This window comes from Amphichorda felina, assembly GCF_050947745.1.
Source record: "Amphichorda felina strain 45539 chromosome Unknown scaffold_1, whole genome shotgun sequence".
NCBI lineage: Eukaryota > Fungi > Ascomycota > Sordariomycetes > Hypocreales > Bionectriaceae > Amphichorda > Amphichorda felina.
This window is the reverse complement of record NW_028145049.1, coordinates 3,245,907-3,263,504: the sequence shown is the minus strand read 5'-3', so window position 1 is coordinate 3,263,504 and position 17,598 is coordinate 3,245,907. Positions and strand designations below refer to the sequence as shown.

Below are 17,598 nucleotides of genomic sequence, written 5' to 3'. Positions count from 1 at the left end.
CCGACCATGGACAGCGATGAGTTCGACGAGGGCATCGCCGACGAGGACTTCCTGACCGTGCTCGACACCAAACCAACTTCCAACGGTCATGATGCCTCTAAATCACCTCCATTTGGAATTGGGAATAGTGGATCCAGAACCACTGGCCGGAATGAATCAGCATCAGCAGCAGCTCTAGAGCTGGAGGACTTGCCCTCGGATGCCTTCTCATCTCCCCAGCCCCCTCCCAGGCCCAAGACGTCGACGAGGCCATCAGGACCTGCTCCTCGCGCTGGGGGACTCACTCGCACAAACTCGGGCAGTTTCCGTCAGACCACCCTCTTCGGTGGGGAGGTGTCTTCCGGTGGCCCTCGACAGTCGCAGCCGCAGCCAGCTGGCAATAGGGTCTTTCGTGCCGACCTCCCCCGTGAGGAGCCCACCCATCATGAAATTAATAAGGATGCCATGCAGACCTGGGTTTACCCAACCAACCTAGGCGCCATCCGAGACTACCAGTTCAGCATTGTTAAGAACAGTCTGTTCAACAACACCCTGGTCGCCTTACCCACAGGTCTGGGCAAGACCTTTATTGCCGCCACTGTTATGCTCAACTTCTATCGCTGGACAAAAGACGCCAAAATCGTCTTCGTGGCACCCACAAAGCCCCTGGTTGCCCAGCAGATTGATGCGTGCTACAATATTGCAGGGATCCCTCGGTCAGACACAACCCTCCTCACTGGAGATATCCAGCCCGCGCTGCGTGTGGACGAGTGGGCTCAGAGGAGGGTCTTCTTCATGACCCCGCAGACGCTGATGAATGACTTGTCCCATGGCTATGCTGACCCGAGGAGCATCGTGCTGCTAGTCATTGACGAGGCTCACCGGGCCACGGGAGAGTACGCCTACGCAAAGGTCACCAAGTTCATCCGTCGGTTCTCCAAGAGCATTCGAGTCTTGGCCCTTACAGCTACGCCTGGTTCCAAAGTTGAGACTGTCCAAGAAGTCATCGATAACTTGGGCATTTCACACTGCGAGATTCGCACCGAGGAGTCTATCGATATTCGACAATACGTGCATCAACGGAACATTGATCAAGTCGTGCTGGACCCATCATTCGAGATGAGCCACATCTTTGAACTGTTTACCAAGGCTTTGCAGCCCCTAGTAGACAAGCTTAGCTCGCAGAATATCTACTACGGCCGCAACCCGATGACTCTCACAGCATATGGCCTGATGCAGACCCAGAAAGACTGGTTCGCCACACGGGGCAGGACGGCCAACCAAGGAGTCCAGTTCATGATGCGGGCCGTCTTCAGCGTTCTCACCGGTATCGCCCACTCCATCAAGCTGTTGAACTATCACGGGATCAAGCCATTCTACGACAATATGGTCGACATGCGGAGTGAACAGGAGGGTCGAGGCGAAAAGGGGTCAAAATATAAGCGCCAGCTTCTTGAGGACAAGAGTTTCCAGGAGATGATGAGCACGGTTGAGCGCTGGCTCCGGACAGAGGGTTTCGTCGGCCACCCGAAACTCACCGCTCTGGCTGACCGTGTCCTCAACCACTTCATGGACAACGGCGAGGCGACACGCGTTATTGTTTTTAGCGAGTATCGGGACTCCGCCGAGGATATCGTGAGGATGCTCAACAAGCACAAGCCCCTTGTGAAGGCTAGTATCTTTGTGGGGCAGGCAGACGGGAAAAGGGGCGAGGGTATGAAGCAGGCTCAGCAGATCCATACGATTGAGAGATTCAGGAGGGGCGACTTCAACGTTCTTGTGGCCACGTCCATTGGCGAGGAAGGCCTCGATATCGGGCAAGTGGACCTCATTGTCTGCTACGACTCGTCAGCCTCGCCTATACGAATGCTACAGCGAATGGGCAGAACTGGCAGAAAGCGTGCAGGAAACATTGTTCTGCTGTTGATGAGGGGCAGAGAGGAGGAGCAGTTTGCTAAGTCGAAGGACAACTACGAGAAGATGCAGAAGCTGATCTGCGAAGGGAGTCGATTTGATTTCCGCTTCGATCTTTCGACGAGAATCATCCCCAGAGAGATCCGACCAGAGGTCGACAGGCGTCATGTCGACATCCCGATCGAGAACACACAGGACAGCTCGCTGCCTGAGCCAAAGAAGCGCCGGGCTCCACCTGGTAAGAAGAAACCTCCCAAGAAGTTTCATATGCCAGATGGAGTAGAAACGGGCTTCAGAAAGCTATCAGACTTCATGAAGCCTGCATCATCCAAGGCCGCCAGCAAGCCAGCTCCGAAAAGAAACCCGGAGCTCGACGACCTAGCCAGTATTCCCGACGTATCGGCAGTCCTCCTACGGGACGACGAGCTTAGGGAGCTCAATCGGTCCTATCGGGACTTGCCTTTCAACCACGATGTGGTCGAGGAGACTGACATGCCTAGCTTGACCTCACATCCAGAGTTGCAGAGGCAGCTACGGCCGGTTGTGAGGTTGAAGCACGGGGATCACACCAAGAGATGCGTCAAGCTTCTAAAGAAGATGGGGACAGAGCCGGACAGCCTCGTGAGACCATGCAGGTACACGGATACAAGCAATTATCGAGAGATACCCGTAAGGGCCTTTGTCGATAGCGACGATGAAGGGGGCAACAGCGACGATTCGCAAGGAGCAGAACTGCCCCGCAAGAGACAACGCACTCAGGCACCCAACAGAGCGGGCAATGTTGGAAGGAATACACAGCCAAAACGACGCAAAGTGTCGGGCAGCACGACCACCAACATGTCGGCTAATACTCCAAGAGCCGAAGAGAATGCTGCTCAAGATGACGGTGAGGGGAGCGAGAATGAGGGCTTAACGAGGCGGATACGGAAACCGAAGGGGCCCCGCAAGAAGCGAGGCGGCAAACAGCGGGGAGGAATCAACAGCGACGAACTCGGAGACGACTGCGAACGCGAGAGCGATCTCATGGATACGGATGGCTCGGATGGCGGGTCTGACTTGGATGATTTCATCGTATCGGACAATCACGTTCCGTCGAGCATGCCAAACCCGTCTTCGACATCACTCACCACAGTTAGCCAGGTGACGCCACGAGCGAAGACGTCGAAACCAAACTACGCGCCTATGGAGCTCCCTGCATCGCAGGACAGCGACGACATCCCCGATCTAGAGGAGTTAATCGGCATCAAAAGGGGCGCGGGGAAAGATGCCAGCCAAAAGTCGCGGGAGTCCTTGGTGTCGAGGCGAGTTGCACGCCGACGGCAGATTATGGACAGCGACAGCGACGAGTGACGGGCACCGATAATCGACAGTCGGTGCGGCATGGGACATATTATTGGTACATTGTTGGGTCAATGATGGAGCAAGGCGTTCTGGGAGAACAGGTTGGGGGATAGAATAGGACGATATATTTGCTGATAGAGAGCTATCTGAATCATGGACATTTGGACGAAGACCGCAGAACACAGTCTTTCCTGCTCAAGAAGTTTACCTGTGAACTGAATCAGCAACACTGCCTTGGGTAGCCAGATGCGGTGTGAATAAAATAGACAGAAAAAAAGTCTCGACGTTTCAGAAACCCAAATTATAAGCACTACGAACCCTCACCACCACCGACACACCCCATCCGCGAGCTACCGACCAGACGACGGCGCATATGACGATGCAGACGCTGGAGGGCGCGATTCCGCGGGTAGTTCCGTGCCAGGGGCAGCCGAGGAGCTGGCGCCGGTTTGATCGACCAACGCACAGCCCGAGGGACGTCTAAGACGGCTCTTCCTGTATTGAGTAGAGGGTCGATGTAACTCATCATGCGAGACGGGGAAAGAAGGTGTGCGGCAGACGTGGAGAAGAGACTTACGGATGGGTTAGCGGTTCAGATTGCTGGCATGACCTGGGTACGCTGCTGCCAACCGTGCTTGCGTGGCCATTTGCTGATGGTGATGGCAGGAGGCAGAAGCTGGGTTGAAGCTTGGACGGAGGAAGAAAATTGTGCGTAGTGGGCTCTGCCGGAAGAATGGTCAAGGCCCAGTTGGCACTTGGCACTTGGCAGAATAACAGTGGGGCCAGGCAAGGCACGGGCGGTAAGAGGGGAGGCTAGGCAATGGGCCAATCAGCAGGCTCGCCATTGGACAGTGCTATTGCGCTGCGCTAGTATTGCACAGTGACGTTTAGGTCACAGACTCGCAGGCGAATGACTGACAGTCGCCAGTGACTGGGCGCTGCTGCGCTGCTGACCGGGCTGGGCTTCCCTCTCCTCCTCCCATCGCTTGCCGCTCCCACCACGCTCTGATCATCTCTATCCGGCACGCCCTTGCAAGAAATAGCCCATCTCGCAACCATGCCGTCCACGGGCGTCTCTGTCCTCAAGTTCGTTGGGACCGTGTCCCTCGGTCTGCTGACGGTGAGTCCAGCCCTGCTGTGATGGAACCATCATCGGGTGACTTCGCCTCCCCCGCGGTTCGCAACGAAGCTCCCCGCACCCACGACGGTGGATGGGCTGGATGGACTGGATGGAACTCCCAACCATGGGCTCCGCAAAACCCATCTCCACCGCCGTATCGATGAGATGGACGAAGGAATAGATGGATATCAAGATGGCTAACACTGTTTGTCCCAGGGCGTCTCGTACTCCGTCTCGACCCTCACACTCCCCACCCTCGCCAACCTCCCCTCGGCCTCGGGCTGCTCCCACGCCCTCACCACCCTCACCTCCTACCTCCGCCTGCCCGTCCTAACCCTCACCACCCTCGCCTCCGCGCCCTTCCTCCTCTCCTTCGCCCTGTCCCCGCGCTCCGCCCGCCACCCTTACCTCGTCTACTCCTCGCTCCTCGCCATCCTCTCCGCCGCCGCCCCCAGCCTGCTGCCCCAGCCGCCCGCCGCCGCGCCCCGCCCCTCCAGGAAGCAGCCGTCGCCCGCCCGCGCCCCCCGCAACCTCGAGGCCAGCTACGAGGTCCTCGGCGACGTCCACAGCGAGGCCCCCAGCGAGGAGGAGGTGGACGAGTTCAACGGCGAGGAGGTCCGCGCCGAGCTCGACGGCATCGCCAGGGGCTTCCTCGTGCGCGCGGGCCTGGCCACCCTCGGGTTCGCCATGGCCGTCGTGGGCATCTGGGGAGACGGTGCTCCTCAGGCCGTCGTCTACGTGTCGTGAGCCAGCCCCTGGCTCTGTTGGAAGCAGCATGCGTGTGAAGAAGCAATGAATGCCATCGGAGTGTCGTGTTTTTTTTTGTCGTTTGGAGTCAGGCAACAAGGTCGGGCAGGGACATGCTGAATCTCTCCTGTCCATCGTACAATAAATCACCCATCATTTTATCCCCCTTGAACGGCACAGCACGTTGTTATCAGAAATAGGAGCTGTACGCGATGGTGCCGATCAGCACCATAGTAGTATCTTTCAATACCTTAGTACATGAGAAATTGGCGACATGAGGAGGTATTCGAATCCATTGAGAATCTGCCCAGCAAAGAGATCAAGTAGATCAAAGTCAGAATACCTAAGGAGATTTCCACGGCGAGTACAAGCGAGAAACAAACGAAAAGCCAGCCCATTCAGCTAGATATCCAACTGACCAGCCATCTCTTACCATGTACCATCATCACTCATGGTAAAGTTTGCACTCCTCACACTTCTCAATCCCTTCCATCTTAGCCTCGACCTCACTGACCGTCTTCCAAGCCTCCCGGCCGTGTCTACCTATCACTGTGATCGAAAAGTCTCCTTGCTTCTCGTCATCCTGGTCCTCCTCCTCGTCGTCATCCTCATCGCGACGCGAGTTGACACTAAAGTAGCGCGAGCGCGTCTCCTGCTCGCCCAGCCGCCTCGCCACGTCGTTGGCCTCGTTGAGGCTGACCAGCCGGCGGGCGCCGGGGTGTCGCGACATAGCAGTGCTGCACAGGTCCCACATAACCTGCCTGCTGAAGGTGCTGCTGCGGATGACGCGGTCGCCTTCTGGACCAGCGAGCCCCATAGATCTGCGGATATTAGCGACCTGAGACGCCGTGTAATCGCCGCTGAGGCCGAGCTCCTCGACCTGACTTCTGTCGGCAGGCTTTTTCGTGTCTCCCGCCTTGTCCTCGCTTTCCTTGACAAATTCCTCGGCGCTTCGCCGGGCGTATGCACCAACGATATCTTCTTGCCGGCTGAAAACGATACGTTCGGGGCTAGCCAACTCCTTGGCCGTCAAGTTCTCGTACGCAAGTTCTGCTGGTGTCCGGCCGACAGCATTCTCCCGACGGAGCAAGCTCGGCCTGTAGTCAACCAAAACCTTGGCCACAGAGAGTTGCTGGTACATGATTGCCGTGTGCAGGCTCGTATCACCAGCAGCGCTGAGCATGTCCAATCCCTGACCATCCGAGTACTCCAAGAGAAGTCGCAAAGTCTCAACCAAGGCCCCCTCGCGGTTTTTATAATCTCGTTGGTTACCGAAACCAGCGAAGTTGGCACACGAGACCCACGCCTGGATGGGCGTGGTGCCATTCTCTGAGAGGTTCTTCCGCTGCAGGAATAAAGACTTACGCAGGTCGGGATCGAGCTCATCCAGAAGAGTCCGGAGGCGATGGGCATCCGGGAAGTTAGAGACTGCAGCGTGAATAATGTTCTCACCCTTCAGGTTGCGAGTGGATTGATCTGCGTTGCCCTTGACCAAGATTCGAACAAACTGACGGCGGCCAAGTCGGCAGGCAACCATGAGGGGAGTGTCACCATCGGAGCTCTTCTTATCCAAGGCCAAAGGACATGTCTGAACCAAGTAGTCCAGTAGCTCATTAGTCCGTTTGTTGGGCGCGGCCAATACAGCGCAATGAATGACCAAATCATCTGACAAATTAGCAAAGTAATGAGTAGTATATAGTAGTGAAACCCACTGTCAGCTCCGAGCCACTTTGCTATGGCTCTATCGAACCCTCCGGGGCTTTCTCTCAGGTGCTTAAGTCTAATATCCTCACGGGCTACCTGAGACTTGCCAAACTCTCCATACAGCCTTCCGGGGGCATCGCTGAGGAAAAACTCGACGTTCTCGATATTTCCGGACAGGGAAGCATGGAGAAGGGGCGGCGTCTTAAGGCCCGTAGTTTTGACAACCATATTGCGACCAGCTGTAGCCCAATCTTTCCTGCAAGGTATCGTCGTCAGCACATAGTTCTCGAAAGCGGGTTCCAGATATGTTGTGTTCTTTACCTCTTCTTGCCATAGACGGTCAGGCCTTGGTAGTACCTAGGCTTTTGCTTGATCTCAACGCCACTCTTCTTGACGAGGTGATCGAGGGGAATCCCAGCACCAGTGCGCTTGATGATGATGCCGAGCAGCTTGGTTGAGGCGCAATCAATCGCTGATTGAAAGTCTTGCTGCGAAAGCGTGAAGACCTTGCTTGATTCCTCCTCACCCTCGCCCTCGCCCTCGAGCTTCTGTCTAGCCCAGTGCTGTGCCATGTCCAGGAGCAGGTTGAGACTAGTAGAGTCGTCAAACTCGAAGCAGTGTTTGAAAAGGCTCTTCAGCCCAGTAGGTTGAATCTCGTCCCCCTCGGACACAAAGGCTCTCCAGTCGTCGCCTAGAACTTCCAATGGCTTGACATGGGATTCGACCTGCATGGAGACCTGTCCAATGTTGTCGATGGTAAACTTCCGGTCCACCTTCTCGGAGACCATTTGAGGCTCCCCATCATCCACATCGTCCGAATAGCTGTCTTGGTCGCTGTCTTCGTCGTCGATCTCAACAACGCCAAGCTTGTAACGGACCTTGTCCTCTTCTTTTGGCGTCCACTGGGCCTTGACAATTTCGAGTATAACCTTGGCCACGTCATGATGACCACGGAGGAAGGCAATGGAGAACGGACTGTGGGACTGGGAATCCGAAATTGCCATCTTCAGGGGCGGCTGGTCCTTCTCCGCACCCCAGGCTTGCAAAGTGAGCTCCTTGATACGATCGAGATCACCAGCCCATGCCGCATCAAACCTAGTAGAATGATTAGTCAAGACCAGAAGTGAGGACGACAAACAACGTACAGTTCAATGTACCCATCCTGCCTCCTTTCAGTTAGATCCTTATCGCCTATGAAATTGAACACATATTCATATGGCTTAGGAGTTTCCTTGTTCTGTGTCCCTTCAGATGACGACCTATATGACCCATGCATACCTTCTGGGGGTTGAATTTCAGGATGGAGCTCCTTGAACGTCTTGGCTCCCCGGGACAGCAGCTCGGTTTGGAGCGCCTCAAATTCACTGAGGAGCTCCCCGAGCATCCGTCTCTTCTCATCCTCTCCATCAAACTCAACTTTGCGCTCGAGGGCCTTCTGATATCTCTTCACCTGATCTTCAAATGCGCCCTGAAGATCCTTCACGGCCCGAGACACAACCGCATGACGGTAGGTTCCAGGTGTGAATTTTTCCGGATATTCATCGAGGCCGGGGGTCTTCTCGGGCTTCCCGGGAGGGCTCTTCTTAGCGCTCAGGTTGCGCTTAATCTGGCTGATAGAGCCCTGCACTAGGTCGAGAACTGACATGCCTTTGGTGTATCGTCGAGTATATTGGTCAGCAAACAGGCTGTGAGATCGAGGAGTTAGGTAATTGGGATCGGCTCCTTCCTCGAGGAGTTTGAGAGCCACAGCCACCTCGCCCCACCGGACTGCCGTGACCAGAGGTTGCTCCATCTTGTTGAACGTGGCCTTGTTCTGTTCCAGATCTCCTAGGCGATTCGATATGAGGGGCGAAAATTTAACGGATTTGAGCCACGTCTCAAAGTCGATTTCGGGGGATGCACCGGCCTCCAAAAGCTTGAGGACTAGGATAGGATTGCGCTGCTGAATGGCCAGGTGAAGGGATGACATTTGTTCCGGGTTGTAGGGGCTGCCACTGCAAAGGATGTGGTTGATGGCTGTTTTCACACCAGTCTTGTCATGCTCCAAGGCCGTGTCGATCATATCCATCCTACCGCTGTCAATATATCTTTGAAAGGCCGTAGTACCGCCCTGGTCAGCCTGAGACGAGATGGCACCAAGGTTGAACAGAAGTCGGGCCATGGACTTGGCTTGGTGAGGAGGTAGTGACAGGGCAAGCGTGAGAGTCAAAATAGCAGCTGTGTCGTCTGAGTCGTTGTTCAGAAATTTGACAGGGAGAATGGAGTCTGCTCCATACTAAAGGGACATGTCAGTAGTGATCAAGGTACATGTGGTCAGGGGACTCACGTCGCAGAGGAGTTTGACGGTGTCCTCATAACCACCCACAATGGCAAGGTGCAGCGGTGAGCAGGGTACATCCCATGCGAGAACGTCAATCTGATAGTAATCCGGCTCGTCTTCCGATTCTTGTGGCACGATGTCGTCGTCCTGGTCCTCGGGATCCTTCTTAATCTTGATGAAGGACCCAGTGGTAGCAGAGTGCGCATCCGTCTCGCTCTTCTCGTATTCAACCATTTCCTCGTCGGAGTCCTCTTCAGAATCCTCTCCAGAGTCGTCGGTTTCCATCGAATCCTGGCTTGGCTTGGCTCCCCTCTCCGACTTGGCGGCCTGTCGGCGCTTGTCCCTACGCTCTTCTTCAGCCTCCTCGTTCTCGATGCTCTTCTCCATGAGAGTCCTGATCATGTCGTTGTTGCCTCGGGAGGCAGCCAAGTGAAGAGCTGTTCTGCCGTCAGCAAGGCGGGCAGTCAACCGAGCACCGTGGTCAACAAGACACTTGACCACTTCTGGTGTCGACGCCATGACGGCCAGATGAAGAGGAGCTCGGCCAGTGTAGTCTCGGGTGTTCGGATCTGCCTCAGGTTGGGAGAGCCAGTTGAGAACGTCGTCAACATCTCCATCGACAATCGACTGGCAGAGCCGAGCAGTGTTGCCCACATAAGCCATGTCTGTCCAATCTTTCTCTGTCAAAGGGTTGAAGGATCCGATCTGTTGTCGCCCAGGATCATCAATGAGGAACGAGACCTTTCCAGAGATGTAGATCTCGCCCTCCTTCTCTGCGACTTTCCTTTCCTCATCTGTATGGGGTTTAGGGCATGTGCCACAGCAATCTTCGATAACATCCTCCACACGGCCGAAGAAAGCTGGGTGGCGGTGGAGGTACACTTCACGCTCCTTTGACTGGTTCCACTCGGCATTCAGAAGCAAGTCCCGGGTGTAGCAAAGCTTCTCTATGCGCTTGGCGTGGAATTGCTTGCCATAGGGAACCGTGAATGTGTGGTAGTTGCTCACTTCTTCTTCGGAAAGCCAGTCCGCGACTTCATCCTCATGGAAATCCTTGATATTGCCCCCCAGGAAGTGGCGATGGCGGTAGACGGAGGGTCTTCCGCGCTCCTGGCGTCTCTTGTTGAGATAGGCATCTCGAGCCGAGTTGGTCGGAAGCCGCTCAAGGACAAGGAGACGGGCAAGACCCAGAGTCCGCTGGAAGCTTCTCTCATAGATGGTAGGATCGACGCGCGAGCGGTCAAGGTCAGGCCAATAGATCTCGAAGTTCCGATGAGAGTACTTAGACAGACGATTCTCATAAGAAGGACTGCGCCGGGTGAGATCTATTTGGTTGATCTGTGTGATGAAGCTTCCAAGTGCGCGGGGAGTCACGTAGACTTGCTTGCCATCATAAGCGCCGCCCGCAGCGTCGATGTCGAAGCCAGTGAGAATCTCGCTAACAGATTTGTACACTCGCAGAACAATCTGGACAGGAAAATGTCAACGAGGGAATTTCCGGGGATTCATTTTTCCTTCATACCTGAACGTGACGAACGGGGTAGTGGCTGGCAATGGTGATGGCATACTTGGTACGCACCACCGTGACCTCGCTCAGCAGAGCATCACGAACAGCCCGTTCGATCTGCTTGATTTTCTCCAAGGCCTGGTCGTGGGTCAAGCCGTAGAGGAACAGATCCACATCCGATGCTGGGCAGAACTTCTCGTGGTAGTACTCGCGAAGCTTGCGCTTGGTGGTGTTGAACTCCTTGGGAACGGGGAGGAGGCAGTTAACGACGGAAGAGCCAGCAGCCACGACATTGCTCCAGTCCATGTCGGCCATAGAGGACTCAGAAAAGACAGCGAAGTTCTTCTGGAACTCGGTGAGGCTCCCCACGGTGGCCGGAGAGCCATGGGGGCGGCGCTTATCTTCTGGAAGGGCCATGATATACTTGGACTTTTCCTCCTCGGACTCGGCAGTCAAGTCTCTAGCACGAGTCGTGATATGGTGGGTATTCTCGTTGAACAGAGGGACCACATTGAGGTAGGGGTCCTCGAGAATGGGGTTCTGGCGATCCTGAGCGTAGACGGTGCGGAGCTGGGACTCGTATCGTCGGTACGGCCCCAAGATGTCGACGACAGACTTGTCTGGGTGCTCGGAGATGTACTTGGGCAGCTCTTCATGGGGAACTGGGAGGTCAGGGAGGTCAGGCATGGCCATGTTGGTATCCATGTTGGTATCCATGTTGGTATCCATCCTGGTATCCAGTGGTGCGGGATGAGAACAGTAGTGGTGCGATGGGTACGAGTACAGAGCAGAAATGAATTATCCGAGGCTGGAGGGAGAGAAGACAGGCTAGCGATGATGATGATGATGAAGAGAGGTGACAGGAGGTGATGAGATGGGAATGCTAAGTGGGAGTATCGAAGCAATTGGTCCGAGGGAGGATGGCCCTCTTATAATCATGTCAGCTCTGGGAAGCTGGCCCATATTCGTTGGGTGCAGGGTTCGTCTTTCAACCATCCGCCCAGGCGCCAGGGCCCAGACGCCAGGCACGACGGGTCTGGCGGCTCCTCATGGTGGTGGACTGGTGGATGATCGGTGTGCAGCTGTCAAGCGACATTCAGCCTCTCACCGCCAGGGATGTGGCAGTTGGGGAGCGTGGAGCCACAATGGCCAGTAGCTCGACGAGCTGAGGGGCGCGATGATGCGATGAAGCGGGGGGTTTAGGGGGAGTTTGGGGGGATTTTGGAGGGTGGAGGGGTGTGCTGCCTGGAGCTCGCGGGGCCGTTCCTTCCTCAACGCGAAAGCCCGTGATCTGGCGCGCGACGTGGAGCAGGTGCAGGGGCCATTGGTGCCTACCAAATGCATGGCCTGGGGGGCTATTGGGGCTTGGCTGCCGGTGCTACTAATTAAGCAGTTACGACTAGTGCCTCGTACTGAACAACGCCAACCTCGCACCATCATGACCAGGCCAGGCAACATATCCACCCTCACGGTCCTTGTGAACTTTGACGCGCTTCCTTGGCCCAGCTCCTCACCACACGGCCCTCACCACACGGCCCTCGCCACACCAGCCTGATATGTTTTACAGGCAAACAGGCTCCAACCCAGGAGATGGACAACCATTGTCGACAGCGGAGGAAATCCATTCTCGCCACAAACATGGGTTCATTGTCCACGGATGGAAGGATCTCATAACGCTTCATTAAATAAGTATCTATCAAGGTTCTACAGCCTACACCCGTCTCGGCCTACTCTACCTCTCATGCCTCAGGGTCCTCACTGGACTTCTCTTCAGCTCCTGCGAAGAGGTACATGATAGTCACCAGGAGCTTCCCAGCTCCCGAGACAATAATGGCAGCCGCAGAGCCGGCCTCCCGGTATATGAAAGCGCCCACGAGGGCCCCGAGAACCAGCGCGACGAGGAACGCCATCCGGCGCGTACGAGGCCTGTTCTTGAGGGCTAGCACCTTCGGATCGATCATCAAGTCCATCCAGGCCGCTGTCGCCATGGCCGTGCTGATCTCGGACATGGCCAGGCTGCGTGACTGCACAACTTGGCTCCCGGCTGCGAGGGCCAGCATCCCCACCACGCCGAGTGTTTTAGAACCCTCTACCTGGATGCCGTACCGGTACTGGATGGCGGCGGCCCCAAAAACAAGTCCGGACTGTATCAGATTGCAGAGCATGAGCCACCATCTCTTCCTCGGCCCTATCCTGTGGCTTAGCTGGCCCGTCAAGAACCCGCCTCCGAGAAACAGCCCAAGTGCTATGCCGATATTTGCTGTGATGAAGTCCTCGCCGTTGAGATGCGGCAGGACGAGCGCCACACACAGGAAGACAGTGTTACCTGTCTGGTTCGACGCAAAACAGTGGTATTCGTGGAATGTTGTCGCATCTACAATGCGCAAGATTAGCTTCCCTCACGGACAGAGGGGAGGAAGGGTATCGGCTTGCCTTGGATTCCTGTGCAGAAAGTAAGTAACACTAGTTGCAGTTCGGCAAAAAGCGATGGGCGAATGTCTTGGGTAAGGTATCTGATGGCAGATGGCTTCCTGGAACAGGAGTTCTGAGCCTGGCTATCGGACTCATGATCGACTTCGGTCTTGTTGGTCATCGTCATGTGGGTATGGGTAGTTCAGATTTGACTGATGCATTGACAACCCAGAGTGTATGGACAAGGTTTAAGACTGACGATGAAGCCCACGTGGGGCGAGATAGTAAGGCATCGCCAGTTATTATAGTTTCCATGAAAGCTTTGTCAGTGACCCCGAGATCCGTAGTCAAGAGACTTGCCCCCCGTTCGGACCGGGCTTGACCGATGAGATTAAGCACTGAGACGGTACATCCTCTCGCCACGGCCTACATGTTCCCCTAAAACCGTCCCGCATCTAAAAACCAATGCTACAGGACAATCAGAGCAATAAAGAAAGTCATATCATGATTATAATGTTTTACTTGAATCAAAATTGTCCCCAGACTGTTGCTGAATGTGTGCATGCACTTGGTATAGGGTAAGGTAGATGGGTGGCAACATCAAAGTGAGACCAGCGCCTTCCGTCTAGGGAACCGACGAGCCGGTGGTGCTCGGAGGAACCTACGTAGTAATGATCGGAATTGAAAATTTGGGTTACAATATTCCCGTCCCTCCGCAAACTTTGACCGTAGAAGGCAGCAAGGTTTGGCTAGCTCCGTCATAGACTCATAGGTAGGGTCGCCGACTCTCCGATTCCAGTCCCCTTGAGCCTCCGCCACACCCGTCGAACCTCCTGCACCAATCAGGCTGCGGGAGAGAACCGTTTACGGCCGGGTGGATCCCCGTGCGGTACGGCTCCCGGACCCTGAAATCGAAGGGAATTTGGCCCCTCACTACCCCCAAAATGCCCCAACCGCCGCCCGACTCCCGGGCCTGCATCCGTCGTAGGTATTACCTTTAGCGGCTGAGTCTAGGTATCTGTTCGAAGGTCCGGGAAGAGAAAGAGAGGGCACTTGTTGTCGCGGGGACCATGGGATCAAATTAGACGACTTCAAGACGAGAGTGGAAAAATCATATTCAGATGACCGGTGATAATTTTGCTGACCCTGGGCCATCGATGTCCTTGCTCCTCCCTTGGAATACGGGGAGGTATCGCGGGTGGCGGTTGCCGCCTGTCGGTGGTTGAGAAATCACGTGGCCACGCATCTCGCTGACTAACACACGCGCGACGCGGGCAGGTGCGGTGGGCATCGTGCACTCCGCCATTTGATGGGCACCAGCGTGAACAACATCAGCGACTTCACGGGTTCTCCCAATTTATGATTGAGTCCAGGATTTCAAATGTCGGCCGTCATACTCACTGAGAGACTGCCCGGCACTTCTACGCCGGCTTCATGACGCGGAACAACCTTGCCGACCACCTGACCTGGTTGTTGCGCAACGCGTCCCTCTCGAAACCCACGACTCCCGTCTTTCCGAGCAACAGCGACCCTTTATCCCTTGGGGAATCCCAATCACAGTCTAGGGGCTTCCTTAACGACTCCCAGACGCGTTCAGCTTCATTTGCGACCTCGAATACCGATTTCAAACCCCGGGACGTGGCATCGAGAAACACCAATGGATTGATCGAGGCGGGGAATGCTCTGGAGGATATTGCCGAGGCGGCCTTTGACGACTGGAATATGGGTCGGTTGACCTCGACCTCCAAGTCCAAGAAGCCCTCGCTAGTTTCGAGACTGGACCAACTTCCCACACCGGCGCCCACTACGGAACCGAGGCCATCAACGCGTGCCAGAGAACCTGGCGTCCTCATGGGTATGTAGTTAGGGTCTCACAAGCTGCTGCTTTTTCTTCTCCTTCTTTTGCTGAACCTCTTTTCCTGCAGACGTTTCGAGTTCTAAACGGAGAGATCATCATGAGTCACCATCAAAAGCCCGCGTACCGCGGCGATCTCCTCTACCGAGCCTTTCTTCCGAATTTCCAGATTTTGACGGCAACGATTGGGATTGCATGGATTTGGCAACCGATAATGATCCTTCTTCCGATTCTTTTCAGTTCGGCAACGATGTGAAGGTCTGGCGTGAGGACGACGCATTTCGACCGGAGCCTGTGCAACGGAGCGGGAAAAAGAGAAAGAGCAGCGACATCAGCAAAGAAGCCTCTAGCGACGAAGAAGCTGAATTCCCGGATGTATATCAGCTCTTGGGAACGAAGCCACCTCCATTGACACCCGGAAGGAAGTCCACTGCAAATCAACGCGAGGCTATTCGGAGCTCAGTGGCCGGCCGAGGCACGGCGAAACGTCTGAAGAGTCCAACGAATGGTCCGGATCGCTCCTCGCCTTTGAGGAAAAAAGCGAGTCGAAAGGCCGAGACCCTTGTGGAACAAAGTCCTGTAAGAGCAACGCCGCCGCGTAGTGCGGGGGGTCGCACTGCCAAGCGAAAATCCTCTCTCGACGGGATCCCGGAACAGGAATCTCGCCTTGCTACTGAAGAGTTTGGGGGCTTTGGAGACGATATGGTCATTCCTGACTCTGACGACGACTTTGTTACACCGCCTTCGCAAAACACCTCGGCAATTTTACCCGAAGATCCAGGCCCAGGGATAGACTTCGAGTGGGAACCAGCGCATCTACGAGCCGCTGCGAATTCGTCTAAGACGAGATCTACGCCGTCATCGACGCCAGCACTACCAAGCCTTCCTATTGCAACCGCACCGCCAAACGATCAAACCGCAACCGCATCTACTAGTTGCTCTCATCCATCTTACACCGATCAGGACAACATCTCCCTACCAGTCTCTGATCAGAAGCTCAAGTTACTAGCACACTTGGCAACAGACCCAGACGCTTTGAAGTCAAAATTTGAATCTCTGGAGCGTCAGATATTGCAAAATGGCCAGAGTTTCAGGCAGGCGATCAATGAACGCGCCCCAAAGGAAAGACGTGCCGAGATCAAATCTGCCAAGGAGCGATTGTTGAAGCAACAGAGGTGTCTCAAGGAGCTTTACGATCCAATAGAATCTTACAGAAAACTGTGTGATCAACGAGAGGTACTGGCGAAGCAAGTCGCACAGTCTTACGCTGAAGGCCTTGATACGGACGAGGACGAATCTCGACTGGACGGGCTTACCGACGAGATCCAAGAAATGGAAGAATCTCTGCTCCAAGTCCTCCCCGAGGCTGGAATCGATGAGCGGAGCTTTGTCGAACCATCGGAGCCTTTGGCCCCTACCTCAACAACTAGAGATGTTATTGTGCCGGATACTCAGACATTGAGCCGGTTCAGTGTCAACATGGCTCAAAGTCCGGCGACAAGTTCATCCCATAGGGAACATGTAGCTGATGTTGTCCACCAAACTCAGATTCCAGCACAAAGACAACTTTGGAACCAGCCGATTTCTGCGTCAAGGACCGATCTGCCTAGAGGGGTATTGTCGCAGGAGAACTATGATATGATGGATGTGCCTTTTGCAAGACAGTCCCGACCCATCGCAAAGACTCCAAGCCATATACAGCCTCTTGCAGGCCAGGATCCAGGGGATCTGCCAAACGCAGGACCTGACATTGACATGCCCGAGGACTTTTTTTCGGATATCGAAGATGTCGACATTTATCCGCAGTTGAGGTCAGCCAGAAAGATGCCCCAGCAGCTTCCGCGAAACACCCCTCACAGAGCGCGGACAGATCGCGCAGGCGATGAGTTTAGCGACTTCAGCGACGATGCCGATATGCTAGCTCTTGCACAAGACTACGACATGCGTAATTTCGCCGCCAATGTGCCGCAATCAAACCGGCAAATGTTCTCGGAAATCTCAGGCAATGCAGGGGCTGCGCCAAAAACAAAGGGGTCCGCAAAGAAGCCACAGCCCGCGACGTCCTTACCTCGAGCATCAATTCCACCAGAGCTAATGGTACATCCATGGTCACCAGAGGTGCAGAAGAAGCTCAAAGACCGCTTTCGAATGAAGGGATTCCGCCCCAACCAACTCGAGGCTATCAACGCCACATTGGCTGGTGAAGACGCCTTCGTGCTGATGCCAACAGGGGGAGGCAAATCCCTATGCTACCAACTTCCCGCAGTTGTGAAGACTGGAAAAACGAGGGGAATGACGATTGTTGTCTCTCCCCTTCTCAGTCTCATGCAAGACCAAGTCGACCACATGCAGGCTCTTGGTATCCAGGCGGTGGCGTTCAACAGCGAGTGTTCTGCAGACTACAAGAGACAGATCATGAGCAACTTCAACGAACGAAGCCCTGAAAACTTTGTGGAACTTCTCTATGTCACGCCGGAGATGGTTAGCAAAAGTTCACAGTTCAGTAACGCCATGGAGACGCTCTATCGAAAAGGCAAGTTTGCCCGCCTTGTCATCGACGAAGCGCATTGTGTCAGTCAATGGGGACATGACTTCCGGCCTGACTACAAGACCATTGGTCAAGTCCGTATGAAGTTCCCGGAAGTTCCTGTAATGGCTCTGACAGCCACGGCAACACAGAACGTCATTGTTGACATCAA

The 17,598-nt window shown here is 54.9% G+C and overlaps 4 protein-coding genes across 4 annotated transcripts; 2 read left to right on the top strand and 2 right to left on the bottom strand.

Annotated features, from left to right (window-relative positions):
* Window positions 1-6: 6 nt before the first annotated feature.
* MPH1 (3'-5' DNA helicase) lies at window positions 7-3,243 on the top strand (the record flags this gene model as incomplete). Its single annotated transcript, XM_083190536.1, has 1 exon — window positions 7-3,243. One exon carries the CDS (start codon window positions 7-9, stop codon window positions 3,241-3,243), a length of 3,237 nt encoding a protein of 1,078 aa, XP_083054395.1.
* Window positions 3,244-4,291: 1,048 nt separating this feature from the next.
* ATG33 (uncharacterized protein) lies at window positions 4,292-5,101 on the top strand (the record flags this gene model as incomplete). The annotated part of the gene is made up of 2 exons (XM_083190535.1): window positions 4,292-4,354; window positions 4,571-5,101. The coding sequence occupies 2 exons, from the start codon at window positions 4,292-4,294 to the stop codon at window positions 5,099-5,101; spliced, it is 594 nt and encodes a 197-aa protein (XP_083054394.1).
* Window positions 5,102-5,546: 445 nt separating this feature from the next.
* ACO1O0_001041 (uncharacterized protein) lies at window positions 5,547-11,683 on the bottom strand (the record flags this gene model as incomplete). The annotated part of the gene is made up of 7 exons (XM_083190534.1): window positions 5,547-6,766; window positions 6,814-7,061; window positions 7,127-7,900; window positions 7,951-9,080; window positions 9,132-10,592; window positions 10,648-11,294; window positions 11,626-11,683. 7 exons carry the CDS (start codon window positions 11,681-11,683, stop codon window positions 5,547-5,549), a joined length of 5,538 nt encoding a protein of 1,845 aa, XP_083054393.1.
* A 688-nt stretch (window positions 11,684-12,371) lies between these two features.
* Window positions 12,372-13,231, bottom strand: ACO1O0_001040 (YoaK family protein; the record flags this gene model as incomplete). Its single annotated transcript, XM_083190533.1, has 2 exons — window positions 12,372-13,006; window positions 13,171-13,231. 2 exons carry the CDS (start codon window positions 13,229-13,231, stop codon window positions 12,372-12,374), a joined length of 696 nt encoding a protein of 231 aa, XP_083054392.1.
* Between the last annotated feature and the right edge of the window lie 4,367 nt (window positions 13,232-17,598).